Source organism: Arvicola amphibius, chromosome 12 (genome assembly GCF_903992535.2).
Source record: "Arvicola amphibius chromosome 12, mArvAmp1.2, whole genome shotgun sequence".
NCBI lineage: Eukaryota > Metazoa > Chordata > Mammalia > Rodentia > Cricetidae > Arvicola > Arvicola amphibius.
In genome coordinates, this window is record NC_052058.2 from 163,219,196 (window position 1) to 163,244,592 (window position 25,397).

At 49.1% G+C, this 25,397-nt stretch overlaps 1 protein-coding gene across 5 annotated transcripts in view; it reads left to right on the forward strand.

Moving 5' to 3' along the window:
- Window positions 1–457: 457 nt before the first annotated feature.
- The window catches only part of Tenm4 (teneurin transmembrane protein 4), a 362,508-nt gene continuing 337,568 nt past the window's right edge, over window positions 458–25,397 (forward strand). For 2 of the 5 annotated variants that reach the window (XM_038313737.1, XM_038313739.1), the window contains exons 1-3: window positions 458–467; window positions 5,100–5,387; window positions 9,082–9,351. In XM_038313737.1, the coding sequence (XP_038169665.1) occupies window positions 458–467; window positions 5,100–5,387; window positions 9,082–9,351 (568 nt within the window). Of the gene's footprint in view, window positions 468–5,099; window positions 5,388–9,081; window positions 9,356–12,877; window positions 12,883–25,397 lie in introns of those variants that run through there. The other 3 variants (XM_038313735.1, XM_038313738.1, XM_038313740.1) reach the window with 2 other exon arrangements.

Genomic DNA, 25,397 nt, shown 5'->3' on the forward strand with positions numbered 1-25,397 from the left:
GCTTAGGAGAGACTGGCCACTGAGCCCGTGCCAAGGACTTGATGGCTCGTAGGTGTGGTCAGCATCGGTGCCCTCACACACGACAGCCTGGCCCACTATTTACTCATTTACCAGAGCACCCTTCAATGTCCCCATCTGCTTAAGTTAGCTCACGGTTTGCATTCTTAAGAATATTTTGCTTAGAAATAAAATCAAAAATGATGGTGACGATGAAGACAGTAACAATGGCATTAATCAAAATTTCTTAATCTCATATACTGACATAGAGCATTGCAGCTAGCAAAGCATCTAACGAACTATTTATTATCTTAGCTTGAGGAACCTTCCGGAGTCACACAGTTAGGAGGTGGCCAGAGCTCATCCTACCCCTGAGAGAAGCCATGGCAGCCTCCTGATAATCTTCCTGTCATTTCTATCTGGTTATATAGTTCCTCTAAACGCCTGTTTCTTCCATAAAATGGAGCCAGGTCACAGAGATGGAGACCGTGAGAACAGTAGCCCATGCCAGCCGATTGCAAATTGCTCTGAAACTCTGTGCCCTGGGTGTGGCACTGCTGTTGCCTCTTGAAATGTGAAGTTCAGGAAATGCCATATAAGGGAGCATCAAGTGAGCACCTTCTTGCTGTGTGACGTTGTGACGGAGGGCGCCACATAGCAGAACGGAACGTGGGGGAGGCTCATGCCTAGGCCCCTCTTCCCTCTCCTAGGAAGCCCCCTATCTCATCTGGAGGCCCCCAACCTCATGACCTCCTCCAGACCTAATCATTTCCCAAATACCATCAACACAACCATGGTGTGAAGGAGGAGCCGGGAGGGGTGGGCAGAGACGCAAAGCCCATTCAAGGCATAGCAGTGGGTAAGAAAGATACAAGGTGTGCTGAGGAAGTGTGTTCTCTCTAGCTGGTCCTCAACCCATTCATGGATCCCAGAGCCATGCACAGGAGCACCCTCCTGCGCCATCTCCCCAGCCTTCTGTCAAGAGCCGCAGGTGGCTGCAGGCTTCCATGGAGCTGGTTCTCCTATCATCCCACTCACACCCGAGCTCTTCTCGCTCTGCTAAACGCCAATTTACGTGTGAACTCTCCCTGACCCGCTATCTGTACAGAAACATAAATATTTACTGAATTGTTGTTAAGGGGGGAAGGCAGGCTCTCCCTGCCTCTGCTCTGCTTGGGGATGTCCTGGTTGGTAGCAGCATTCTTGTGAACCGGCACGCAGCTACGTTCTTCGCCTTAAAGCTGTTGTGTTCGGTCAGAAGAGCCACGCTGGTGGGGGGGAGCATTGTCACCCACTAGTTTTTGGCAGCTGTGGTAACATATATTTCTGTGAGGTGCTCCTGTTTTGATGGAAACGGACATCCAGTTGAGGCCTTTGAAAATGGGGTTTCTAAAGTTAAGAGTTAATACATATTGAGCATTAATTGTGTGCTGGAGGCATGTATTGACACATTTAATTCCCAGAGCAGCCAAGAGGCTTCGCTGGTAAGGAAATTGAAACATAGATAGGGTTAAGTATCTTGCCCTTAAGCCACCCAGCTGGCCGGTGCAGGGACACAAGCCTGCAGCACAGGCTGACTACTGCAGTCAAAGGACACACGTAAGCAGCGCCTCTAGTTTAGTTTTCATATTCAACTAGTTTAGTTGTGAGATATTCAAGTAAAGCAAACCGCCGAAAGCTTGCTAAGGTCGCAGGAAGTAAGTGCCAAACAGTCCTCTAGTCCCTGATTTGCTCAGGGAGCATCTGCAAGCGCCATGAAGGCCAAACCTGCCTTAAAAGAGAAGGTAGACTCCATACCAGTAGCCGCTTATTTGTGTGCCTGGGGAAGGAACCACAAGCCCCTTGTGGTGGCCACAGTGCCCCCTGCACGAGGAAGTGGACGTGGGTATAGAGATGGAATGAGATGATCAGAATCGAGAAGTTCGTTTCGGTCAAGAAGCTAGAACTGGTCCTAGCAGCTAGGCTGTGATGCTGAGGGGATGCAAGCAGATCAATGGTATGATCTGGGCTTTGGGAAGTCAACCGGCACAGCCACGGAGGGCAAAACCGTCCAAAACACCACGTGCCAAATTCAGTTCTCTGGGTGGTAACCCCGGCTCTAGCAGAGATGTGAGACCTTGGGCAGGAGAGTCATCTTCCTAGACTGAGATTTGTAGGTGGTCCTACGACCCATAGAGGAGGATTGGCACAGCAATCTGACTCGTGGTCACTTATGACAGCAGGTAAATTAAGCTCCTAGGCAATATTGGCTCACACCACACACATATTTTCTACTGCTGGTGTTATTTAATGTGATTGTGAGGTGTGTTAGTGCTGCCTGTTCAGGATGGCTAACCTTTATTGTGTGTGTGTGTGTGTGTGTGTGTGTGTGTGTTTGTGTGTGTGTTCATATCAGCAGCGTTTCCCCCACTCTGGACCTGGGAAAGCCACAAGGCACAGATTAAACCCGAACAGTGCCGTGAATCAAAAGCCATTACTGAATTTAATATCAATTTAAATAGTTATAATCAGCCTTCCTTTAAAAATTAAAGATTGACGTGCTAGAGAGATGACTCAGTAGTTAAAAGTGTTTGCTCCTCTTTCAGAGGACCCATGTCAGGTAGCTCACAACCAGCTGTAACTCCAAGCCTGGGGAAATGAGACGCCCTCTCCTGACTTCCGCAAGCATGCACGCACGCACACACGCATGCACGCACACACACACACACACACACACACACACACACTCAATCTTTTAAAAAAAAAAACTATTAGATTAACCTGGAAACTATGAGCAAGCATTAGCTTCCATGCTTCTATAACTTTTATAGATTTTCTGCTTCCAGGAACATATTCCATAAATATATTCACTTACCAATGTATGTATGGGATGCACTGCAAGTTGGTTTCTAAGCTGAGAATTGCAGTCAGGGAATTCTAAAGAGCCCAGGAGAGAAGGTGTGAATGCTCTCTGGTCTTCCCTGTGGCCTTGCTTTTCACACCTTCAGAGCTTGGTCTTGGCAGTGAGTGTTGGGAGGCTGAGTATCAAGACAACTGGAGAGATGGCGGAATACGCTTCTGGAATCCCCATGTGGGGATCCTATGCCATCTCCTGGCTTCTGTGGGTACCAGACACACCCTCGGTACACACTCATACATACATTCTGGGAAAGCATTCATACCCAAAAAACAAAAATAAGTAAATATTTTTACAAAGATGACAGAATTTAGAGCCTAGATTGGGGCCTTCATCATATGAATTAATTCTTGTGTGTCTTAGGTCAAACCGCTGCCTGATTACCAAGCACATTTTGAGAATCAAGACCCCAAGAAATTTACTCCGTATTGACTGCATCTAAGCACAGCTTTGGTCTCTGTAGTAATAACAACTTCGCTTCTACTGACTCATGATACGTGCCTGGGTGGGAAGCTGAATGGTTCAGGGTCCATGAAAATAGTCACATGTGTGCTGCATGGTTTTTATGCAGCACCAATAAAATCACAAATGTTTATGCTCTGAACAGCGAAGGAAAATATGTCAGGAAAAGTCTAGAGTAAGCACTTGGGATCCATAATCCTTCCAAAGACATAGAATGCTAACTCCAGACCATCTCCTTGCAAAGTGATTGTGGCATCCAGCTTAGGGTATAGGGCTGGTCTTAATGGGTCTAGAGGGCTTGTTGGGCAGAGTCTCACACTGGAGTAGAGCTAGGAGCTACCCTGGAGAGAGTCTTTGAGAAAGGAAGAAGGGAAGAAAGGAGGGAGGGAGGGAGGGAGGGAGGGAGGGAGGGAGGGAGGGGAGGAGAGGGGAGGAAGGAAGGAAGGAAGGACGGAAGGAAGGAAGAAGGAAGGTCAGTCGGTCTGAAGATCTGATGCAGGTGCCTATGACCACAAGCCGGCCTGCTAGTCCTCCAACCAAATCGGGCTTTGTTTGGCCTGTAACATGTTGCGAAGTAAAAAAATAAAAAGATTATACCCTTAAATTACGTATTTCAATTCAAAATCCAAATTCTCAGCTCACTTTTAAACTTTCAGAAGACATCTCCCAACCCCACCCCCCAAACACCAATGGCGTCATTGGCAGGCACTAAATGCCACTCTGGCTGGCAGAGTCTCGTCCAGCACTGAGCCCCCCGGTTGTGTTCAGTTTATCAGAGGGCCTCCTGCGCTGCCATTTTTTTTTCTGGACAAACAGTGAAGAAGGAAGTTGTTTCGCACACCCATGTTGTTGTGACAAGTGGAACAGAGGAGGTTAGGAGGTTGTAGGCTTCCAGAAAGGCTCGTCGTCTGCTCGGTCGTTTGAATGAAACATCGATTTCCTCCTGTACTGAACTCCTGCCCCGTTCAGGGGTGGGGAGAGGTTGTGTCTGTGCCCCAGACTAAAGAAAGACTCTAGAAGGAGAAATGAAGATGCCATTCAGCTAAAAGCTCTCAGGCCTTCAGAATTGAGCAAGAAATCCGCTGCCATTCTGACCTGGGTGAGACAGAATCTCAGCATAGTGTTGATGTGTAGCCAGAATGGCCAGTTATTGGAAAAAAAAAAACATGGATAGCAACAAATTCTGGTGAGGATACGGACAGGAGAAAACCCCAGTATACTCCTGGTGTGGAATTCAATGCAGCCACAGTTTAAATCAGTGTGGAGATTGCTGCTGGAGACAGTAATGATGTCTGCAGACCTACAGTCCCTTAATGAAATAGTTGAAGAAATAAGTCCCAGCCTGGCTATGGTCCATCATCTCTCAGATACACCAAGAGCCCCTAAGTTCAGGGTCAGGCCCTCTCTCAGATGAGAAGTAACAAGGATTCTTCTGCCTCCAACCATCACTGGGAGCCAGCACCCTCCGGTCTTTGTTGGTAGCCCTATTGATCTCCATCCCTAGAGGAAAGCATGGGGTATCCTCAGGTAGGTAGGCCCAGCAACAGAAAGAGAAAGGATTGTCCGTGAGAGGTGTACCCTATTCTTCTGGCCACAGGGTAGCTATGGAGCCTGCCCACACCTCAGCAGCCTGGTCCTTGACTCGCTTTGTTCCAAGAGTACTTCCGGTTCAGGACAGACGCTGGCATTGCCTCTCCCAACCCAAATCTGAGGCTCAGCATTTCTTCGCTTTTCCCCACTGCAGACCGCTCGGCCCTGAGTGCGGCAAGGGCCCAATTCGTGGATGTGGAAGAGCGTGGGCCGGAGGCCATGGACGCTAAGGAGAGGAAGCCCTACCGCTCGCTGACCCGGCGCCGTGATGCTGAGCGCCGCTACACCAGCTCATCGGCAGACAGCGAGGAGGGCAAGGCCCCACAGAAGTCCTACAGCTCCAGTGAGACCCTGAAGGCCTATGACCAAGATGCCCGCCTAGCCTATGGCAGCCGCGTGAAGGACATGGTGCCACAAGAGGCCGAGGAGTTCTGCCGCACAGGTGAGTGCACGCCGAAGTGTCGACTGAGCCCAGCAGGTGAACTGGACAGGGAAGAGGTAACTCTAGAGAAATCCAAGTTCCTGCTCCTTTGGGCCCTGGATCTGCTGAGGGTCTACCCTGTAGTTAATTGCTAGGGCTGCTGTTTGGGGCCCCGGATCTGCTGAGGGTCTGCCCTGCAGTTCATTGCTGGGACAGACATGTTTTCTGGGTCAGCTGCCTGGCTCAGAGAGCTGGCTGGAGGCTGGGCTCCGGAACCAGCCTGGAATCAAGGTCTTCCGCTACCCTCTGGTCCTTGGGCTAGCTGGCCTTGAGCAGTCTCCCTGCTGCGGTGACTGGTGAGGGGGACAGGGGGTGGACACCTTTAAGTTGTAAGCAGTGATAACAGAGGTAAGTGTTAAATAAACACCAGTGCTTAGTTTGGGGGTTTGTCCATTCAAGGAGCAAATCTTAGCACCTTCCCAGTGTGAGCTGCTTGAGAGAGCACTGCTCCTACTCCCGGGATGATCAGACTGGAAGGCTTAGCAACTGGGAGATAGCCTGCTGCTAGACCCTGCCCCCCTCTTCCATCCAGTCCTCGGCCAAGTCCAGCCACTTTCCCAGAATACCTCAGTCAGCCCCTTGTCTGCTTCCCCTCTGCCACTGCTCAGTCCTGGACATGGTTATATGTCCTGGAAGATTGACCTCGATGACCATCCAATCCTAGAGCTGCCCATTCAGGGATAAGCCACGCTAGGAGTCCTTCCTCAGTTTCCTCCTCGGCTCCCTAGAATTTTTTGTCTCTAGCCTCTCCACCCCATCCACGGCCTAGCCCATCTGAACGGTTGCTGCATCCTGTAACCATGATTGCTTCGTACTGTAGTGTCTCCAAGGAGCCTCTGTGAGTCCTAGTAGGTGATGCCGTTCCCTCACAATGATGGCAGTCTGTGGGGATTCTGCCCTGTGCTCCTCCCCTCCACAGATAGCATCAGCCATGCATGATTTAGACATGTGCTATGTAATTTAGACATGTTTTAGCAATGCTATTTAATCCCAGGTTGAATCGTGTATCCAAGATCAAACAAGAAAGAGGAGCATACAGGCATATACACATGCACACGCACATGCACGCATGCGCGCGCGCGCACACACACACACATACACATACACACACACACACACACACACAGGTATCTATGGCCTCATTTCCAGTCCCTCCCATAGGCCTGGATCCACACGAAAGCTGCCCCAATAGCAAGGCTGCCTCTCAGGCTTGAAAACTGTCAGCTCCATAACTCTTCCCTGGCTCATGATTAAGAGCTTATGCCCTGGCACCCGACAGATCCAGATGTGAATTCTGGCTCTGCATTGGTTACAGCCCTCAGCATCCTCACCTGTGCAGAGGGATAATGGCACCTGATGGTAGGGTGCTCATGAGGATTAGTGAGGACCGTAAACAATATCCTTGCCACCAGAGCCTGGCATGGAACTGTAGATGGAGCGGCGGGGCTGCGTTCCACCACCCCGCTAGCTTTATACCCGAAATAATTACACGGAAACTGTATTAATTTAAACACTGCCTGGTCCATTAGTTTTAGCCTCTTATTTGCTAATTTTCACATCTTCCTTTAACCCATATTTAGTAATCTGTATAGCACCACAAGGGGTGGCTTACCAGGAGAGATCTTAACCTGTGTCCATCTCAGAGAGGAGAAGCATGGCAACTGCCCGAGCCATCTAACTCACTTCTTCTTCCTGTTTTGTCTACTCCACCCACCTAAGGGCTGGCCTATTAAATGGGCCAAGGCAGTTTCTTTACTAACAAATGAAATCAACACAAACAGAAGACTCTCCCACATCATTTCCCCTTTTTCTGTTTAAACAAAAAAAAAGAATGCTTTAACTTTAACACAGCAAAATTACATATAACAAAACAGTTATCAAGCAATAATTAAAGTTACAATATTTAGATCTATTTTATCTTTTATCATAACTAAGGAAAGCTATAACTAAAGACTCTCCCACATCATGGAACCCATGCTTTATAAATGCTACTGACTTTATATTGTTACCTCTGAGCCTCAGTGAAGGCAAGAGACAAAATACCTCCAAGCTTTCCTCTAGCCCTGCCCAGCCCGTGTTCAACAGAACTAAGTGAGCCCGTGGCTCAGATGCAAGCCTAGTGCAGCCAGCCTAGGAAAGGAGTCCCTCTGGTCCTCGGGAAGAACATCTAGGCATCTTCAAGCATGTGCCGAACCATTTGCTGATGGCCATCTGGGATCTTAAAAGATCGCCTGAAGAACCAAGGCACGGGTTATCCCCAGACTGAAGAAAGCTCAGAGGACCTCCAGCCCAGAGTTTGCAGTTAGACTCTGAGAGAGGTTAGGATGGCGACCCATGGTCAAAGGTCACAAAAGAGATCACGTGGTAAAATGACTCTCCCACCTCACGGAGGGCCCAGTTGGCTCACTGGGATCCCTAACTCTCGGAGTTGACCCTTACCCTGCAACCCTTCTCTAGCTGGATGCCTCTGCTCATCCATACGGATGCCAAATCTGTCAGCTTAAAAGGGCACAGAGGGCAAGCCGTACGGAAATCAATGCGGCTTAGGCTGTTTACAGCAAATAAATTTGAGTTTTCACTGAGCAGAGCAGCCGTTCTTCATGAATGGCCTCTCTTGAGAGGGTTAACCCAGCGAGCTCAGCTATGGCTGGGCTGGGTGGAGGGCAGGAAGGACAAGAGTGCACACAGCAGCCAGGACTCGGAATCTGCAGAGACCTGCGAAGGACCTGGGGACTGGGCTCCAATGTGCACATCACCACTTGTCCTTAGAAGGAGTGGAGTATGGCACACAGGGGTGAGGTTCAAAGTATGTAACCTTTGGTCAGGCCAATACCCCAGCCGATCTGAACATTTGACTGGCCGCTGAGCAGAACCCAGAGGTCCCTGAGGCCTGCTGACATGAAATTAATTGTCTGGCATCTGGATCTGAGGGGGTAATGGGTAGGGGTGGAAGAGAAGCGGCTGGAACAGCCAGGGCAGGATAAGGGGGGAAACTAACAGCTCCAGATACTGACACATTATTTACCCGCTAGTGTGGAAGGGTTTTACGACTTTGCCCTCGAATCATGGCTGTGCTAGCCTCTGAACACTTTCCCATTCCAAATTCCTCTGGCCTGTCCGGGAAAGAACTCCTGGTTCCAGAGATGTATGTAGGGCTCACCCAAGAAGTTTCTGCCTTAGTCTGGACTTACTGGCAAGTTCTATTTGAGAGGGGAGACAGAAACCTTCAATGCAATTTAACAGACATATTAAACTGAGTGCCTTCACTCTACTGGGTTTGTCTGGAGACACATAAATTTAGAAATAAACAAGACATATAGCATCTGCCTGCGTAGAAACCACCTTCAGCAAAAGTGGCAGGCAATGGCACCATCTAACAGCACCAAGGCATGCATCTCCCAGAGGTAACTGGGAGAAAGAGGCAGCAAACTCTGCACACATGTAGGTAGGTAATGTGGAGTTTCCATGGAGGAAGGCAGCTTGAATCAGCTTTGATGCACAGCACTTGGCAGGGAAAGGAGGAGCCCTGCACGCCGAGGAGGTGGCTGGGGCTGTACAGTGAGTTTGGAGTACAGCAGGAAACCCAGCCGTAAGGGGCTTCTGGTGTAGAAAACTCTCCCAGCCCCTTCACTGTAATTACCTTGTCTCCCCTCAGGCACCAACTTCACCCTGCGTGAGCTGGGGCTCGGGGAGATGACGCCCCCTCATGGGACCCTCTACCGGACAGACATTGGCCTCCCGCACTGCGGCTATTCCATGGGGGCCAGCTCCGAGGCTGACCTGGAAGCCGACACCGTACTGTCCCCTGAGCACCCTGTGCGCCTGTGGGGTCGGAGCACGCGGTCAGGGCGCAGCTCCTGCCTGTCCAGCCGGGCGAACTCCAACCTCACGCTCACGGACACGGAGCACGAGAACACGGAGACCGGTGAGTGCCTCCTCACCTGGCCTGTTGGTTACGGGTATGGCCAGACTGCGGTTTGCATTATAATATTGATTTCTTGCTCTCTCCCTGGGGCTCTGGGGAGGCTGATGAAAAATGGTTTTGCCTTCAGTGGGCTAGAGTCAGAGCCTTCTGTAATGTTGCACGAAAGGCCCACCCATCAGTGGTGTGTCAGAGACGGTTCGCTGCACTTTGAGTCCGGACTAGGGCAAGGCTTAAGCGCTGGGTTATTACTCACAAGGTAAGGGAGCAGAGGGCTGCCAGTGTCGGTAACCCATCCCCTGGAGAGCTGGGTCCCTGTGAACTATGCAGTGCCCAGCTCTGCTCCCATACACTCTAGCATCCAGTTGCCCCTCCCCCACCAGTCCTAGGCAATCTCCAGGGCCACTGTCCCGATCCGCTGTCTTTTGTTGCTCAGAAGAAGGGTCTACAGACTAAGACTGTCATGTAGGAGCAACTTGACCTTTGGGGTGTCAAGGAGATAGAGGTCAAAGGCTCCAAAGTTTCCAGTAGGAGGAATAAATTTATATGATGAATGAATGCGTAACCCAAAAGCTTGGAGTCAGGAAATCATAGTTTGCTCAAACTGGGTCTATTTGAATAGACATTCCTAGCTGAAGATTTCTACTCCCCAGATCTGAAATCTAGAAATTTCCTATTCCAACACGATGTTCAGAATTTCAGACTTCAGAGTTTCTGCTTTTAAGATGAAGGGTCTTCAACCTCCTATGACATGGATTTCAAACTCACTAAAGTTGTAGGTTACCAAGGTCCCCTCCTCCCTCAGGATGTAAAGTGGTGGACTCGCAGTTAGCTGGATTTAATCCTTCCATGGCATGTGCGTACGTCTGTGCAAACATCGCACGATAACCCGTCGATGTATGCAATCGCCGTTCGTCAGTTAAGAGTTGAGAAAGTAAAAATAAGTTTTGAGATGGAAAGGGGGCCTTGCTCCGTGTCTGCCTGTCGTGAAGAGCTGACTCCAGGCTGTGTTCCATCCTCCGAGGCTCCGGGGTACTATGTTTTTAGGAAAAGGGCAAGTAGTTTGCAAATGTTTTTATGTCAGAGGGATAGGAGCTCAGCTTCAGAATCATCCTCTCCCCTCAGATCTTGTTGGTGGGGCCCTGGGGAACTCTAGTCTACCTTGGTCACTCTCAGAGCCCAGAACAGGCCCATCCGGGGAGGCTTTGTTTCTGAGAAGCTCTGTCAGGGATCTGGACTCTTACTCTTAGCTCCTATAACAGGCACAATGCAACATGGGATGTTGTAGTAAAACAAACTAATGAAGGAATGAGAAGAGCCAGCCAGTTGCCAGCGCCCCCTACTGGCTGCCAGCTCTAAATGCAAAAACCTGGATTCCCAGCCAGCATCTGGGTCAGGATGAGGGCTTAGCCCATTTAGTCTATAACAAGACAGCTCCAGCTGAGCTGCGGAAGATCAAAGCCCAGATTAGAGATCAGGCAGCTGACCACGAGAGCCAGAACCAGGTAGAGGATTTCATCCCCCTTAAGGAGCCAGCAGCAGCAGGATTCGAGATGTCTCTTCTGCCATCTGGGCCAGTGGCATCCTTCCTAGGAGTGGGGGAGGAGAGACAGGGGAGGGTCCCACAAACCTCAGCCCCTGTGGATCTTTCCTCCCACCGTGGATAGTTTGTACCATTCATCTCCCATGAAGGCCCAGGCTGAGCTGGCAGCCCTGTCACTCCCTAACCCATGGAACCATGGCACCTATTTAAACAGCGCTCAGAGAAAATGAGGTCTGGTTGGGGGAACAGGAAGTCTTCCATCGCTGGCCTGGAGAACGGCTGAGCTGTGTCCCCTCTCTCTTCCCCTCCCTCGTCCTCACGTTCCTCCTTTAATGAAGCCAGCAGCTCCCATTTTCTAAGCTCTCAAATTAGAAGGGGGACGTTTTGTGATCGCAAGGAAACAGGACTTCTCTGAGCCTTTAAAATACTAACATACATGCTGGTGGCTAAATGACCCGCATCATAGTCTTCAACTGCAGAACCCAGGTCATCTGGGAGGGGGCGGTGTTCTGATAGCTGCCTCTTATACCAGCTGGGCTAAATGACGTCCAGGACTTGTAAAACGTGGAATTCTGACTGTCTAACGCTGACATGCTGGAGAGGGAGCACGGGCGGAAAGGAATAGGGGCACGGAGAGTTAATCACCGCACCTGATTATCAATGCCTGCGCACACCTGGCCGAGGACTCCAGCCACGGGAGCTCATTGGCGGCCGCTTCAACTCTTGAAAGTCAGTTTGTTTACAACCATTGCACAGAAACAAGGAGGTGTAGCCGCAGAGGCCAAGAAGTCTGTCCGGTTCACGTGCTGGCTAGATGGAATTAGAACTCAGGCCTTTTAACCGATCTGAACCCGTAACTTCATCAGCTTTAGTTATCCTGTTGAATTCTCTGAGTAGAAAAATGCTGGGGTTGGGTGTTCTTTTGAAGGCTTCTTGCTATGGCGATAGAGGATCATTTTCTGTAAAGTCATGACAGCGTAAGACACACACCGCCCACTTTATCGTATATCCGCGAGAACTGGATTACGCCTCTGTGGGGGGAATAATGACATGCGCCATGAGCCGGCAGACAGCGGGGCCAGGAGGTTGGTGGTTGGTTCCCCCAGCATAGGCATGGCTCACTTCTGTTTCCATCTCGGAGGGGAGTCCATCAGGGGACCCTGACTTCTGCACCCCTTTCAGGCATCCCCACAGGTTTCCGTCCTCTGGAACCCTGACTCCTTGGCAAGTTGTGCTAATGGCTGTGTTATACGCTGATCGGAATCACAATACCGATCATTGGAATGCCTTGCTATGATTCATTGATTAGGGTCTGTGTTACTCTTGCTCAGCTGGGGAAACTGAGGCTCAGAGAGGTGAAGGGCTCCATGCTCTCTGCCTGGCTGAACTGAAGGCACGCCCTGTCAAGGGCGTCTGCTCTTCCCAGACTCCCCTCTCCTCCTTGCCCTTCCCATGGAACCTCCCACCATCCTGTCCTCTGCTCCTCCACCGCCCACCGCTCTAGACCTGGCTCTCTCCGTTTCCTCTGAGGAGGCCTTGGATCTCATCAGAGGAGGAGGGATCGATGCACTGGGTGTGTTATTCACCCCAGGGAGGCCAGCGCTCAGAAATAAAGGAGACCCCAGAGTCCCAGTGCACGCGTGGGATGGCCTCTAACTGTCACGACACGGCAATGGCATTCCCACCTGCCAGATGGGACAACAAACTCTCCAAAACCATAGCCAGCTAACACAACAGCCTCCGTCACCATGCTGGCAAAGCTTTGATTGAACGGCGGGTCTCTCTGGTCCCTCGCTTGCATCCCTCCGAGTCCTAAGGCGGCCGGGGTCTCTCATCTGAGAACATCGACAGTGTGCGTTCAAGCTCTCAGAGGGACCTCCTGATAGATGTAAAGGGCAGCGCATAACCCCCCATCCCCACCCCCGTGACCTCCAGCCACAGAAGTGTGCGCTCCGCTTCCACACCTGGCCTTGCATCAGTCAATAGTAATGGTCAACAGTATTGACAGCAGTGGGACCTTCCGATGAGGTCACGGGGCTGCTGTGTGCAGCTGTTATCAGTAATAACTTTTATAGGGTCCATTAAGGCCAATTTCTGTCCCTGAAAGTTAATGTCAGCAGCTTTATGTCACTGCTTAACATTCGAAATAAATACAAAATTGACCGGGTAATAGAGACACAAGCCCGTCCTCCTCACGAATATCAGCCAGAGAAATCCTTCAGGTCCCACCTCCTGGTGCGGTCCAGCAAGCCGCAAGAAATGAGGAGACTCTAGTATGACAGATGCCCAGTAGGCATCTGATAAATGTTTTTCAGAAAGTAGAGGATGTGATGGGGCTCCATCCCCAGCACTGAGGCAGGATGGCAAAAATCTCTCTGTGTATTCATGTGGAATGTGTGGTTGCTGAGTGTCTCCAGCGTGGGAGGCTTTCTTCTAGAAGGTGGAATGCAGAGCAGTAGTGGGCGGGATGGGAAGTTAGTCCCCTGTGGTTCTGTATGATAGCAGAGGCATCCAACATCGGAAAGAACTGACTGCCCCTGAGGAGACCGGACCTCGCGGTGCGGTGCCTTGTACCAAGCCCCAGCTGCGAGACCTTGAACAAGTTGGTTCACCTCTCTGAGCCACGGAGCCTGGATTTTAAGAGCAACACATGGGTGGTCATTAGAAACAGGGAAGGAGACCCTGACGGTGATTGTTAAGGACTACAGAGTTCCAGTTCTGGAGATAAATCAAGTGGAAATTATACCACTTATGCACTTTAAAAGTCCCGATATTACATTTAATTATCATAGTTAAAAACTATGAAATCTGGGGAATGGGGAGATAGCTCAGTCGGTAAAACGCTCCCTGCCTAAGAATGAGAACCTGACTTACATCCTCAGAAGCAGCATTTTAAAAAAATAGACAGCCAGAATAATGGTAACCTTGTGATCCTGATACTGAGGGCATGGAGACAGGTGGGTCCCGGGTCTCACTGGCTAGCCAGTATAATCTAATTGACAAGCTCCAGACCAGTGATAGACCCTGTCTTTAATAATACTAATAACAACAACAACAGGAATAGACAGTGCCTGAGAACCCATACCCACTGTTGACCTCTGGCACCCACATGGGCACACATACCCCTAGACTCATCTGAACCCACATAAATATGTATGTACAAGCACACAGACGAATACAAATAATGAAACATATAAAAATCCATGCCATCTTTGAGGCATTGCTAGCCTATACACCACTTGGGAAGTCCCTGTTCTCTGAGTCCAGACATCTGACAGTGGTATTTGCTTAAGGGTCCAAAGGAAGGAGCCACTCACTTCCCCTGGGTGTGCAAAGGTCAAAGTCCTCCTCCCCACTCGTGTTTATACATGGGTCTCGGGGCCTGCTAAGAGCTGACTGTGCACGAGAGAGATGTGCCCAGGAGAGACCACTGCAGGACCCAGACTAGGAAGCACGAAGAATGCCTGGGTGGCCTCTGCTTTCATCCCAGGAGCCAACTTAAAAATTCACTTAGAAAAGAAAATGAAGGAAAAGTCGGCTTACCCCTCCCCTGTGATTCCGTAGACCAACATCAAAGGGGAAAGTGTGGGTTGAGCTAATGAGGTATCAAGTCCACTGAGCAGCCATCTCCAGAGCATGTGGATAGAGTGAGCTCCTTCCTAAGTCTGCTGGGCTTGTCCCCCACGCCCCCACCTCTGGGTCTAGACCCTTGACAGTCATTCCTGCCAAGATCTAAATGAAAACTGGCCAGTAAGTTTGAAATGTTCCGAGTGCTGCCTCTCAACCTCCTGTCCAAAGAGATGGCATCTTCCAGGGCAGGGAGCTGAGCCAGACAGCTGGGCTAAAGACTGAACACCCCCGCTGAGTGCCTTCCTGCTTCGGGAGCCAGCCCACACTCCCTCCTGAACAGACCCGAGTTTGTCTCCCATGGGAGAGTTAGCCTAGCCGTGTGACTCCCAAGTTCTAAAGAGGACTGGAAAGGACCTGGCATGAGCCAGAGAATTTAGGAATAGTAAGTTAGAGGAGACTTTTTTTTTTTTTCGTTTTCTAGGCAAGCACACTGATTTGGAGATCAGTGGCATGTTTAAGGGGACAGAGTCGAGACTTAAACCCAGCGATGTCCCATTCCACAATCACTGTGTTGCTTGACCACTCCACTGCATGGTGTGTGCTGTTTTGTGTGCTCCACGTTTCTGAGAAAGAATTCTGCCCTTATCTACAGCATAAATTTCCTTGTCTGTGTTAGAAGCATAGCCTCTCCATTATGAGGAGGATATAAAAATCACCCACGGCCACTTTTAAACTTTGTCAAGCTAGAGAAAAGTTGAAAAGTCCAGCCTGAAAGCATCCAGAAAGACTCCATGAAAGGGGTGCCAGGCTCAGGCTCTGAGGATGGGGCGGGATTTAACAGGTAAAGAAATGGAAAGAAAGGCTTTCTGTGCAGACAGACAGCAAGGGTGTCCCCAGAGGCTGGTCCGAGTAGACATGTGTGAGCATGTTTTAAGGGGGATCTGGGGTTGGAGTGGTGAAGCCATACAACCGAACCCAGCACTGTTCTGAGTTATCTGGAGAACACAGGGACCATGCTTTCAAATGAGTGAGTTTACTCTAAGCTTGTAGCAAACAAAAATAAAAGGACAGATAGCAAGTAACAGGTAGATAACAAGACATCATCACAGATGGATTTAATATCCTGCAGAGACAACCGAATAACCGAAAGAGAGAGAGAGAGAGAGAGAGAGAGAGAGAGAGAGAGAGAGAGAGAGAAAGAGAGAGAAAGAGAGAGAACAAACATAAGTAATGCCATCAAACCCGGCTCAGACATCCAGCAGAAGCTGACTGGGGAAGAACTGGTGATGCTGTAGTCCCACCCGAGAGCCTCTCCATCAGGAAGCTCCTGGCTTCTTATTACAACCGCGCAGTTTTACATTATAGGACAAACAATAGCAATGTCTTTTGGGAGTGATTTGCCTTCTAGTCGTTCTCAAGGACACAATGTTTTTAATATCCTTAGGTGTTTACTGTTTTTCCCGTGCCCTTGTTCCAGAGCCACTGAGTAGCCTGACCCAGGACAGGGTTTTGGAGGACACTTGATATAAACATGCTTGAGTCTGGGGCAAAGGAGAACCGTTTTGATACCACGGTCCACTCTCGGCAAGGCAAACATCTCAGGACAATTCACCATGATAATAGATGTGATTTCTGGAGCACTTACTATATTCTATGGGATGGTTTTAAGTATAGAGATTCTGTAAACTGTCAAAACTAGTGAAGCTACTTTGAATGAGGGGAATTGTAGATGACCAGTTGAAAACCTAAACTCTATGGGCTGTTTGAAGATAGTAAGTACTGTGTGAACTGGTCCTGACCAGCCTGGATTCCCAGGTACTAGAGGGCAACAGGATATCTGTTTGATCTTCTGCTCACACACCTACTTTGACACAGTTGCTGGATTCTGTAGCCACTGGCCCACCCAATGCCCCTTCTCTCTCTCCATGTTTTATGGCTTTGATCTTGAACCACATCCATCCCCAGCCACTTCTCATCCCTGCTCTTCATGCTGCTGCTGATCATCTCGTTTTCAGATCCTGCTGCCTCCCTCCCAACCTTGGCCTTGCGATCTCGTCCCCATGAGAGACATTTGGTTCTGGCTTCTTTGGCTAAAATCCCGTCTTCGGCCACAGTTGCCACCCTTCCTCTGCTCAGCGGCCTCAGGCAGCATGACCGGGGCCTCTCCTCCTCAGTGGTCCCTCTGCTGTGGTTTAAAGGCCATGCTCAACACTGTTCTGGGGAGTTCCCTCTAAGAGGACTGCAGGAAGTCCTGGCCCGGAACTGGTGCTCCCACCTGTGAGCTTGGTTAGTGGTGCCAATCAGGCTATGCCCCTTTCTGCACTGGGGAAGGAGAAGGGAATGGGGAGAGTCAGACCTCGCTCAGTGAAAATAGATTGCTTTCTTGAAACTCTGTTCAGACCCAGTGGGTGCGCAGAGAGGTGCAGCAAACAAGAATTTTGCTTTTAATTTGTGCCAACATGACTTTCAATTGCCATGGAAGTAGTGCCATGACTGGATTCTTTCCCGAGATATCCGAGAGGCATTTTCCTCCTTGGGTGAGCTCAGCCTTGTCGGGGCAAGTGGGTTCCTAACCCTCTATGAACTCCATCATCTCGCTCGCTCCCGCCAATGGCAGAAGAGAGCCTCCTGCTGATGAGAGTGTCCTGCGACGCCACGTGTGGCATCCAGAGACAAATCTGCTTTCAGAACGAGGCTGTCACCAGCCCTATGTGACCCCAGACCAGTTATTTCTCTTCTCTGAGCACCTGTCACCAGTGGGGTAACATGGAAGGACAATGGGTTTGGGATTTATACTCAGAATCTTAGCCACACAGCAACTGAAGAATTTTATGCAAATTATTGAAGTTGAGTGAGCCTCAGTTTCCCCATCTGCAGCTTAGGGATAAGTGCCTATTACCCAAAGATGTGGAGAGAGCAGAAAAGGCAAAAGGAACCTACATATGAAGGGAGCGGGACACTGTTTTACAATCAGGGGTTGGAAATCAATTGTAACGTAAACTCTATGACTCAGGATCATTGTTAAAGTAATAAAGGTGCTAGGAAGATTCAGGAGAGAAGACACAGCACAGACCCAAACGGATGCTGACTCTGTAAGATGCTGATTTTGAGGACACAAAGCATATGTAGTTACCATGTAAAACACGCCTCTGGTTGTCTATTTCCATTTATTTTTCTGTACGTTTAAGTGGCTGGCGAGACGGCTCGGCAGGTAAAAGTAGTTGCCGTGTTAGCGTGACCACCCAAGGTTGATCCCTTAAACCCACGGTGGAAGGAGAAAGTCGGTCCCTACATCTTACCATCTGACCTCCACATCTGTGTGGTGGCACGTGTTCTACGTGATTGTGTTGTACTCGTCTCTCTCTCTCTCTCTCTCTCTCTCTCTCTCTCTCTCTCTCTCTCTCTCTCCACACACACACACACACACGAGTAAAAAAGATTTTTTTTAAAGAGTTAAAGAAAGTGCCCGGCACCTGACTGGATCCTGTGTTAATTCCCTTACTTTTAAAGAATGTTTAACTCAAAAATTCCATGATTCATTTCATCATGGATTTGACCCAAAACTATTAGCTCTACCATGTCTCGGGCCTCCTGTCTGAGACACAGGGGCAGAGTTGGCGGCTCTGGGGTCTGTTGGGCTGACTCAAAGGCTCAGAGCTTGTATGATAGCACCGGACCCCCTGGCCTGTGGAGCCTGTCCCCCCCTTCTTTCTCTCCCTCCTGTGTGAATGAATGACTAACAAAATAAATCCAAGGGTAGCTATGGGTGGCAAGAAAAATATCCTCAAGCAGGAAGTGCTGCCCTGGGAACACCTGGAGCTGCATGAGTCATAAGGCAGATTCACTCAGCCATCTGGACCGCTCTGCTCAATGCATCAGTGATGCAGGACCTTGGGGCACGAATTTAAGAATACCATATGTAGCTAGTGAGCATGGCTAGTGAGTTCAGCATCTCCCAGATCTTACCACAATCAGATTTCATGCTGATCACCCAGGTAGATGGGCCACCATGTAGAAACAGCTTCCTTTCCTTTGACCTCATTGTGGGGGGATGCATGGGGTAGGCTAAAGGTGAAGGGGGCCCAAGGGGCTCATATGAGCTTGATACATGAAGTTTGATGTGGGGAGGATGACGCCAGTTACCCCTAGGATCTCTGGAGCCAGGCTCAGGGGAAACCCAGGATAAACTTCCTGTGGTGATTTAGAGAGACCGAGGCCCTCCTCCAAGCTCTTCCCACAGTGACAAGGCCAACTGTCTCTGATAGGGAAGCAGCCAGGCAGATAAGAGGACCCCTAGCAGTGAGAGGGCTGGGTCTGGCTGCTGGCTGGGTGTACTGTTTATCAAACCACTAGAGTTTGTTATGGCTGAAGCCTAAGAGATGGGCCAAAGGGAAAGCTAGACTCCCCAATGGTGCAATGGAACGGATAAAGCTGAATGCATGCAGCCTTTCTTCTGAAAGGGATCAGAAACCAAGACAGGTCTGACCTGGGAGAAAGTAAAGATCTCCTCTGCTTCAGATTAGGCCACATGTAGGGAGATCTCCCTCTCCAGAAGATGGCATTGCCTTGGGTATGAGCTGCAAAGCAATCCGGCGGAGTAAATGTCCAGGTCTAGCTGGAACCTGTATTCCGAATGCACTTGCTTTGGACAGTCAGTCCAAAAAGAGCTTGGCTCATTGATGGCCACAGGTCCTGTCTGCTGAACTTGGACTAGAGGGTTCCCTAGTGCATACCCTTTATCCAGAGCTGTTTTGTACGGTTGGCTTATATATACAATTCCTGCCCTCTTGTATTGATAAAACTGACTTAGTCTGAGTTTTCTAGGAAATAGAGCTTCAGGTAAGCAAAAGAACCCATGCCGCCTTTGGGAGGTCCAATTTCAGGGTAGTATCGACAAAGAGAAACGAGGCGAAGGGGGAGACTCAAGAGAAAGGTGATGTGATGCCGTGCTAGTTAGTCTTTACAGTGACACAGTGTGCAGGCCATACTTGGCCTCTACTTAGGATGCCAGCCCACGGGGTTCCTGACAACCCTGTAGAGGAACCATGCCTCCAGAAGGAAGACGGTGTGAAGGAAGGGAAAACAGAAAGACAAACCTGGATAGAAGACTTCAGTGAGCGCTGAGAAGCTCTGACTGCCCACATCTGCAGGCAGATCATTTACCTCCAGCGGGTGAGGATGCCAGGAGAATCGGCAAAGTGCTGTGTTGGCTAGTATTTGATCAACTTGACGCAAGCTCAAGCCGTCCAAGAGGCAGGAACCTGGACTGAGAAAATACCCCGGAAGACAGGCAGTAGGCAAGCCTGTGAGGCATTTTCTTCAATAATGGTTGATGTGGGCGGGCTCAGCTCACTGTGGGTGGTCTCATCCCTGGGCTGGTGGCCCTGGGTGATAGAGGAAAGCAGGCCGAGCAAAGCCTGAGGAGGAAGCCAGTAATAATTCCACTTCAGTTCCTTCCCCTAGGTTCCTACCCTGACGTCTTTCTGTGATGGACTACGATGTGGAAGTGTAAGCTTCCTCCCTAAGATGCTTTTGTGCATGGTGATTATCACAGCAATAGGAACCCTAAAACGGGTGCATAAGCTCTCATCAGTACCACTCCAATGGGTTCTTCCAAAAATATTCCCAGAAGGAAGGCTCATGTTCTGAATGCTTGGGATGAAGACTCTGGCACGACTTGGAAGGTTCTGGAAGCAGAGAGGAGTGAAGCTTGGTCAAACGAAGTGGGTCACCCAGCAGGGGTGGTGGCATTCCCCAGGTATATTATCCTTATCTACTTCCTGTAATGCACTCTCTTCTTCATCGCCACCATGATATGAAGATGTGAATTGTTCTGGAAAGCCTTCCCTCTTTGGTTGAACCCAAACCTCTAAAACCATGACCTCAAATTAATCTTCCCATCCTCAAGGTGTCTATTGGGGTATTTTTGTCAGAGCAATGCCAAGTGACGAATCCACTGGGGTTAACTCTTCCCTTTTCCCTCCTCCTCCCTGCCCCCCTCCTTTTACTCCTCAACCCTACTTCAGCTAATAACGTGTCGATAATGCTTACAACAAATTGTGTACGTTTACAATAAGCCAGGCAGTGTGGGCGATTTATTTCATTTAATTGCCCCAATCAGTTTGCAAAGCCATTTGTCATTAGCATTTTATAAACGGTTAAAGGGAGCCCTTCAAAGTTTTAATCACTTGCCAGGTAGGAAATCCCAGAGTTCACATGGAAATCCAAAGCTTGCCGCTAGCTGTGTTGCCTGGTGGAGACAGAAATAGAGAGCGGTTTGAGTGAGTGACCACCAAGGCTTGGACAGGTTAAAATGATACGTATACACCAGATGTACCCATCTAGAAAAACAAAGTTGCCCATACTTAAGCTCAGACTCTGGAGCCACCACTTTCCCGGTGTGTTTGTTATTTTACATCTCAAGGCAAAGTCCCTTAACGTCTCCATTCCTCGGTTGGCTTGCCTGGAAAGTTGGGACCATTCTGCTCTCTGCCTCACAGGAAAGTCACAAGGATTAAGTGAATGAAGAGACTCGCAGCACTTGAAATATTATTTGGCACATAGGAGGTGCCGTGCAAAGCACAGGTTGTTGTTATTAATTGCATAGCACTTCATGGCTATGACATTGTTTAACATCTGCGGGAGACTAAGAGGTAGCTATGAGGCTCAGCATTGGTGGAAGTGCTCACAGATCACTCAGCTGGGTGGAAGCAGAGATGGGACTCAACCCCAGGTCTCCCTGACTCCACACCCACACATAGTTGCTCATGGTTCCATCTGGCAGGCAGTCAGCTTGGCTGTTCTTCCAGGGATGGTTCCCAGGTACCTGGGCCAAGTATAAGGGCTCCAGCAAGCCTGATTTTCCTCCAATGCTTCTTCCAGGCTGCTCTGTGAGAAACAGCCACCTTCTGGAAGAAACACACTTCACTTCGAACAAATAGGCAATCCCTTTATGTTCCGAATGCTGATGAGCTTGCTACACTTAGTTTTGTAGTACCCTAACTACAAAATAGATTGCTTTTGCAAGCGCACCTCTGTAAAGGAAGAGAGCGTGTGAAACAACCCAGGTTCAAAGCAGCATATAAGCAAAGGGAAATTGTTTGCAATTCTAGCTCCATGGAAAAATGGAAGAGAGTGGAGAGAAGAGCTGTCTTGGGTGTGAAGTGGGCTGTGAAGATGCAGAGGCTGCTTCAAGGAGGAAGCAAATGGGCTGAAGGCAGAAGTTAGGCAGCGATTAGAAACCAGGCGCCTGGCGGCTAGGAGTGTGTGCTTACACCCCAAGTGTTACAGGACACCTGAAGTTTCTGAGCTCTTGTACCTCAGCTCAGAAACAGAAGCAGAGACAGTTATTAAGAAAGGGAAATCTGCTCCAACGGATGGGAGTGAGCCTGTAAGCTGAGGCTAGAGTATTCATTCAAAACAGGAGAAGCCCAGGGACTCCTGACCCTTCCTAGGTCAGTTCCGTAGCACCTGTCTCTTCCACATTTGCACATTTGTATATCATGGGGGGTTTTCAATCCTTGTCCATCCTTTATATGTAGGCTGGGTGGGGGAGGAATTCCAGCCTTTCTCTGATGACTGGTTTCTTTTGTTTGTTAGTCCTGATGTAGCTTTTCCCAGCCCGACCCTTCCCATCACACAGGCTTTCTTCCTAGCCGTATCCACCCTCTCCTCATCCATATCTGCAACACAACTGTTAGGAGCTAAAGGATGGATTGTATATGTGAAGTAAATATTTGTGCCACGTTTGTCTCCAGTTGGATTTTAAATGAAATCTTCCCTGCTAGCCTGGCCATTATTATTCACATTTAGAAAGAGCAGAATAGCATACTTGGGCTGGACGTGCCTCCTGCTCCATCAAAGAATGATCCAAGCAGGCTAGCCAGTCCACACTTCTCAGGACAGCATTGAAGTTTTTGTTTGTTTGTTTTTTAACACTCTCGGTCCTTACCAGTGAGTCTTAACACTGGTCTTAACCAGTGGCTGCAAGTCTTAGCTGGGAGAATCTGCCTAAAGAAGAAGACTTGAAGCTGGTGCAGGCAATAAGGGAAGAAGAGAGGGAACGGTGCCTCTTAGAGGAGTGACCTGTGTTCAAATGAACCTCACAGAAGGACCACGCTCCTGGCTCTGTGACGGTGTGGGTAAATTAAGCCGAGCAGGACAACATGACACTCTTTTTTTGGCTATGCAGTGGACTAGCTGTACATGAAGCCAGTGATGGTCTCAGCGTAGGACCAAGTAGCCACCCTACAGAAGGACAGACACCTCCGTGCTAGGAACAGCACCAAGTGGCCAGTAGCCAGCCGATCAAGGAAGGACTGCCACAGAACCGTAGGAGAATGCCTCTGTCTCTAACTGTAGGCAGTGTGGGAGCTTTTTGATCATTCTGAGGTTTGGACAATGCTTTCGGGTTTTGCCTGAATTCAGAAGCAACTCCAGGGTGCCCTTGTCTTTGGCTTCATCCGTTGCAATCACAGAATTTTCTGGAACTGGTGTATAAAATGGTGTTGGTTGTTTATATACAACGGCAAATGCCACCGCCGGTCTAGCTGAGGCTGTCTGACCACCAAGGGCTGCCTTTTCCCTCTCTTATCTCTATAACCTACTTTTCTCACTGAAACAGCAAAGTCGGTTTCAGGGAAGGAGGGGTCCTTGTGGCTCACATTCAAGGGTGCAGTCCAGTGTGGCAGAGGAGCCATGGTGGCAGGACTCTGAGACAGTGGGTCACTTTGCACCCCCAGTCAGGACGCAGAGAAAGAAAAGGCTGGTGTTCCTCTCGGCTCTGTTTTATTTAGTCTCAGACCCCAGCTTATTGGGTAGTGATGCCCATATTTATGGCGGTCTTCCCATCCCAGTTAACCCCAGTCCTCTGCTGATGCCCAGCTACTCTAGATCCTCTCAGATGGGTGATTAGCACTAACCATCGCATTATGCCAAACCTAAAAATAAAGAATAAGACATTGGTACCAGGTTTGAGAATTTGCTTTGAGAGCCTTCAGTGAGCTGTATGACAAATTCTAGTTTTCAGAGAAGATAATAATAAAAGTGACTTATTTAATAATAGGAACAATTATATTACAAAATTAAACACTATTAAATTTTTTTAAATAATGTATATGAAGTAATAATTATTATAGGCCAAGTACAAACATATCCTTTAAAAGCCCTTATTGTAGCTTCCTGTCTATATAAAGCTGCTATCTTCCTCTTGTGCAGATAATAGGGAGTGAGACACACCAAATTCAAACAGATATCCACGTGGCTCCGGAACCCACATTCGCTCCAATGCCAGGAGCTTTCCTGGCTGGCAGATGTCACGGACACTGAAAGAAATGACTGGTCCAGCTGTTTGCTAAGCCTAGCCCAGCACCAAGAGCTCTGTGACAGATCCCCTAGTGTTCACATACAAGGAGTTTATAGGACTCCTACAAGGCCATTGCCCTGGCAGAGGGAGGAAGTGCCCAGGGGATTGCAGTCATAGCTGAATCAAATGAGCTGGTTGTCGGGCATCCCCAGAGGACAAGGGTATGCTTTGTCTGCTCTCCGTTCCTGCACAGCTGGCTAATTAATGTGAAAGAGCTGCCCGCTATTGATCAGTTCTGTATTCCACCACGATGAAGTCTTAATGAAGCTCAAGGCCTACAGCTCAAAACTGGGATGAACCCTGTAAAGTAGAAGTGACAGTCAACCTTGCTGTTCCTGTCCGGGGTTCAGTCTTGTCTCACGAGGGCCATTCTTCATGACCTCTTTAACTGTGTCTTATGATCAGATGCATTGTTTTCCTTTGGCATTTAGACATTTTCCAACTCTTTGTAAGTCTTAGCAAGACTGTAATGCATGCATGTGTCTCCATGGAATCAGGGCCTGGGCATGAGAGTCTGTAAATGTATTCAGGTTGGAAGGTATCCTTCATTCATCCTGGGTGGTATGCCCATTACTTCAGAATACTAGCTGGAAGTCCAGGAAGGATGCAAGACACAGAGCTCATACAAAGGACACAAGACTAGGTGCCTCAGAATGACCAAAGTCTCTCACTTCCTTACCACTCTGGGTAGAAGTTGTGACATCTAAGATGTGTTCCCTCTGGAATCTGCCGGGTCTGTCCTCATTTTTCTCCTGACTTTGGGTGGTTTGCTGGCCATCCCTACCATCCTTGGTCTTGTAACTGCATCACCATAGTCTCTGTCACATGACTCTTTATCAGCATCTTCATTTATCTCTTGTCCTATAAGGACAGATTGGATGGGGGCATCTTTAATTTCAATGTGACTTCATCTTACAATTAGAACCCCAGCAATCTTATTTCCAAATACGGCCATGTGCTGAGGTCCTGGGCATAGGACTCGAATGCATCTTCTGAGGAGAACCAGCTGGTCCCATGAAAGGTGCCTGTTAGGCACCAGGCACTATCCTAGGCACCGTGGTTCTCCCATTCAGAAGTGGGATTCTTGAGCGTATGTGCAGGCAGGAAAGAGCACTATATTCTGAATTATGAACCATTTACTAGTCCCCAGGTAAATGGACTCCAGGGACCCTAAAGCTCTCTCTCTCCTTCCTTGATCAAGCCAAGTCATACCACCCAATCCTATGCCCTTCTCAGTGACGCAACTCTTCACTGGGGACAAGATGCCCCCAGAACACATTCCTGCCTGAGACCACAGAAGTGACCTGGCAGCCGAGCCTTAACAGTAGTGTGTGTGTGTGTGTGTGTGTGTGTGTGGCTGTGTGATGACCCTGATTCTGGGATGATGTCTCTTTGCTGGAATTCCTGTGTGCAAGCACTTGTAAGTGTCAAGTGAAGGTACTCCTGACACAAATGTAAGTGTTTAGTGCGGAAACAAATTAGGGCAGTGCTTGGGAGTGTGGAAACACGTGTGTGTGGATTTGAACATACATAAGTGTGTGTGTGTGTGTGTGTGTGTGTGTGTGAGAGAGA